The 4,294-nt window shown below is 40.8% G+C and overlaps 1 protein-coding gene across 1 annotated transcript; it reads right to left on the bottom strand.

Moving 5' to 3' along the window:
* Positions 1-433: 433 nt before the first annotated feature.
* Positions 434-4,183, bottom strand: LOC102038779 (deoxycytidine kinase-like). Its single transcript, XM_031055297.1, has 6 exons — positions 3,981-4,183; positions 3,389-3,582; positions 3,027-3,174; positions 2,684-2,799; positions 1,259-1,358; positions 434-604 (listed from the first exon to the last, which is right to left on the bottom strand). The coding sequence occupies exons 2-6, from the start codon at positions 3,538-3,540 to the stop codon at positions 566-568; spliced, it is 555 nt and encodes a 184-aa protein (XP_030911157.1). The 5' UTR covers positions 3,541-3,582; positions 3,981-4,183; the 3' UTR covers positions 434-565.
* Between the last annotated feature and the right edge of the window lie 111 nt (positions 4,184-4,294).

The raw sequence follows: 4,294 nt of genomic DNA, 5'->3' as shown, positions 1-4,294 counted from the left end.
CGCGGGTCCCTCCCCGTGCTGGATGGGGGAGTGGGCGTGAGATCGCCAACGAGATAAGCGTAAATTACAGTTTGTTACAGGTCTAACGTCCAGCCTTAAGTAGCGTAAATCCGGTGGAAACGGCCACTCAGTAAAGCAGAAGTTGAAACTAAAGGTTTCTGGACGCCATAACAGTCTCGTCTTAAAATGGTGAACCCGTGCCAGTTATTGCAAAACAGCCCTGCTCAGCGCCTGCTATCTGTTTACTGGGTGTCGGCCTCTCGCTGAGTTCCCCCGTGGGGACAGCCCAGCCACTCGAGAGGCAATATGATTTAAAAATCTTTATTTAACAGCAGAGAATATACAGGAAAAAAATCACTATCAAAACACCCCGTATTTGTTCTTTTTAGCTATACAAAAAGGTCTAGCAAAACTCACACTGCTCAGACAAGGATGAAAATAAACGCCAAATCATGTTATTACATTTCAGGCTTGCTTTAAAATCAGCTATACAGGTAATGCATTTGTTTTAAGTAAATTTTTAAACACAGATTGTTGAGTGAACTTCATGGACTTGTTATTTGAATTAATTTTCGTCTTCTAAAGAAGTCAGGAATGACTTGACCTATCAAAAAAAAAGCATATGTATTATTTGATATGGTAAAAGTACCAGGCTTTTCCCTTTATTTGGGAAGAAATTGTCTGTTACTATGGTTTTCCAGTGATGTTTTGCCCCTGTATTTAATTCATGAACTGAAATGCGTGTGGCCTTTCAGAGGGGCAAGGTAGATGGCATGTCTGAGTGTCTGCTCAAAACTAAGCTAAGCTATTAATTGCTGGTTTCTATGAGGATGTAATGACAAATACCTCCACAATTCATCATTGGGCTCCCCAGTTTATTTAGAGCTGTTAAATTGAGGGAATTAGTCTTGCCTTAAAGGAGTCGTTCTTCAGTAATCTCAAATTGATGACCCAGAACAAGATGAAGAAAATGGTTTATAGGGTTTCCTAGGAAAGCACTTCCTCATGCTTTTAAGTATTAGGTGGAGGGGTTTTTTTTTCCCCTGTGGACTAGCCAAACAACTCCACCAGAATTTCTTTTGGCATTTACTTCCCAAGTCTTCCCTTTTGTAGGAATTGGTAAACACCATTTTGGCTCTTTATTCCCTCCTTGTGTCCTCAAATGGTTGTTTACTCTCCCTCCCCACTCTGGAAGTGTCACTGCGTGCACGATAACTGCAGAAGAGCAGATATAAACCCCTCTATACTTCATACTTACTTTATCAACCAGGTACTCTTGTTTAATCTTATCGTTCTTAAAATCTTCATTAACATCCAAAACTAGAATAGGAATCTCCTTAATGTTCTCAAAATCAACTCTGTTAAATGGAAGAACATAGTTTGAGTAAAATCTACATGAAATACTGTGCATTCAAGACCCCTGCTTTTGATTACCACATGCACCTGAAATGCTAAAGATGGTGCTCATAACTTAAATATAAAGCCCATGCTAAGTTTGTCCTTAGTTGCTCTTAATATATTTCACAAATCTGGACTTTAAGTAATGTACAAAAGGGGTTTTTTTTTACCTTAATTTTCCTTTATCTCATTCTTGTAATGGGATTGATGATGAGGAACTGATTTTGTAATTGTAAGATGGAGTAATTTTTTCAAAATCTCCCTTGCCCTGTGTCTCCCCCACTTAATCCACTTACCAAGATGCAATTTTAAAGCTTCCTTTCATAAGGATGACCTCTTTAACAGGTTGTAAGACTGGTATTTATAATGTCTTGGACATAAGCAAGACCATTTTGGCTTCAGTTTAGGAACAGATGGGAGCAGTAGTGAGTGTGGAAGGCATTTCTAAAATGTAGTGCGTGTGCTGAACAACATTCTAACTTGTTCTTGCACACTTCAGTTCCTATTCCAGACACAGGAAGTGCTTCCTTACTAAGTTTGGAATGAGTACACAATGTAAACATTCCCAAAATTGCACACTATGCACTGCCTTCTCTCTCCTAAGCATTTGGGTCATCCTATGTGAAACTTCAGCAAGTAGATCAAACTGATAATGTACTTTTCCTGGAATTGTAGCGCTTCCCCTTTAGTAGAATATTTTGGACTCCTCTGGGGAAAAATCTAAAGTCTGTTTTCATGTTCAGAGATTCTTTAGATGGGAAAGCCAGCAAGAGTCAATAAGAAGCTTAAGAGAAGGTGTACAGAGATCACTCAGCTGCTAATTAGGTTTCTTGTGTGTAACAGGTCTGCCAAAAGCCTTTCTGATTATTGTTTAAATTTAAGGTAGGATTAATATTTGAACTTTGTTGAAATGCAGTTCTGCTACTTTGAAGGTATTTGGGGCCTTGTTTGCCCCTTACATTGAAATAGAAACTGCATGGTGAGAAATGTATGTGACTGGCTCCTGACCACCATTTTAAGTGTCTTATTCCCGAATCCTTCCAATTAGCAAAATCCATATCCTTGCCAGAGTTACAAGAAAGCTTTCTAGTTGAAGCTAATGCTTTACAAAGGTTTCAAATTAGATGGAGTTCCATCTCTTGAAACCTGAAGTAGGCATAAATTTGAGTGTATCCAACTGCCTGAGTGAAACTAGACTTGCAGTAAACTCGATAAAACTAAAGCTTTAAGGTAGGAAAAAGCTTTGCCTGCAAGTTGAAACTTGCTACAGAAAATGGGTTCCTACCTCATAGTCCTTTCATGAAGCCAGGTTTCATGTTTATAGTGGAGGTTTTCCAAATACTCAAGCTCAATTCCTTGCTCCTCTTTTCTTCCCCTCGTCTGTAGCCTTTCCATGCATTTCTGGGAAAAAAAATATAAACCTGGTCATTAATCATGTGTGGTAGGTTAAATTAGCTAAACGGATCAAGTGGCCCTTAATTTGGAAAGACTAATGCTAGACCTTAGTGTTAATTTTAAATGGTTGGCTGAACATCAACGAGTTAAATCTAGAATAACTTTTTTGTACCCTCTTAAGCCTCTGGAAGATGAAACTGGAACTGAGAAACCTCCATTTTCAGTGAGCATACCTGAGGTGTGGTTCTGAGATAGATCATGCCATCCAGTTCTACATCTGATTGAAACTGATTCAAAAGCCATGTGTGCCAGTCCTGATAAATAGACCACTCTGTTTCATTAATACTTCCAGACTCGAACAGGTTAGAAGCAAACACGTATCTGCAATGAAAGACATCAGTCTCATGCCAGGAATGACAAAAAAGTGAACTACCAAAACACTTATCATCAGAACAGCATGGTGGTATTGAAAAAAATGCCTTAATCAAGCCTGCTCCCTTGCAGGTACTAGTTTAAATATCAAGTGTTTCCTCAGCTCTATGTCTTTAAAAGACCTGGAAATTGTTAATGTGAGTTCTTGCCGTGCTGTAATTACCTGTCACTGTACACAGATCTTTCAAAAAATTGCACTGGATGTTCTGCTTCGTACAGCTTGGCTGAGAGAGGTTTTAATTGTGCTTTTACTCGGCTCAAGCAGGCATAAGTCTGAAATGTGTAAGCCCATCTTGAGGGTTTGTCATACAGCATTTGAAGTAAGTTTCCTCCGCTCTTCTGAGATGTTGAAAGTTCCTAAAAGGCAAGAGAAAAATGTTAATATGAACATACTGCTTTTCTCGATCCAGAATTCTGATCTGTTTAAGAATTAATGACCTTCTTTTTATTACTAAGAAAATGCTTAGGCATAGGACCTAAGAGACTCTTTTTCCGCAAGTGATAGTGGTTTTCATGACAGCTTCTTTGAGCAGTTTGAGTTCCAGATTTTAGTGTGATTCCCGTGGAGTAGGGGATGTGATTTGGAATATACGTTCAGTAGTATCTTGCCTTTACAATTTGAGTGCCTGACCAACTGTGGTATGATAGTGGGGATGACTCTGGCTGCTGCAGACTAAGTATAGCTGGATTTTGGCATAACTCCCTGGCTGTGGAACTCCCTGCAGTTTCTTCCAGCCCAAATCCAGTGCACCTACCTTATACTCATCCTCGGCTGTCTGGATGTTGCACCACTTAGCGATGGGCTCGGGGATGATCTCCCACTCATCGCTGTGTTTCTCCAGCAGCCTGACAAACGTTGACTTCCCCGCAGCTGCGGAAGATTAGAGCAGTTCACAAAGGGCTGGGGGTTGATAGTTCTGATGCTGCTGACGGACAGGGGGCAGTTTCAGTTGTTAGCGTCTGTTGGGGCGCGGGGCCGGCCGGGTCCGCCGTGGGGCAAACTGCGCTAATCTTTCTCGCCAGAGGGGCCGCGCCCGGCCCGGTGGGTGATAAGGGCGGCCGAGGAGCA

Source organism: Geospiza fortis, unplaced genomic scaffold, assembly GCF_000277835.1.
Source record: "Geospiza fortis unplaced genomic scaffold, GeoFor_1.0 scaffold55, whole genome shotgun sequence".
Classification (NCBI taxonomy): Eukaryota; Metazoa; Chordata; class Aves; order Passeriformes; family Thraupidae; genus Geospiza; species Geospiza fortis.
This window is presented reverse-complemented; position numbering and strand designations above follow the sequence as displayed.

Excerpts from the sequence above, each read along its gene's own strand:
- LOC102038779 (XM_031055297.1), bottom strand. The coding sequence starts at position 3,540 with ATGCTGTATGACAAACCCTCAAGATGGGCTTACACATTTCAGACTTAT. Across the intron at positions 3,175-3,388 it reads AGATCTGTGTACAGTGACAG|ATACGTGTTTGCTTCTAACC; the intron begins GTAATTACAGCA and ends CTTTCATTGCAG. Across the intron at positions 2,800-3,026 it reads ATCTCAGAACCACACCTCAG|AAATGCATGGAAAGGCTACA; the intron begins GTATGCTCACTG and ends TTTTTTTCCCAG.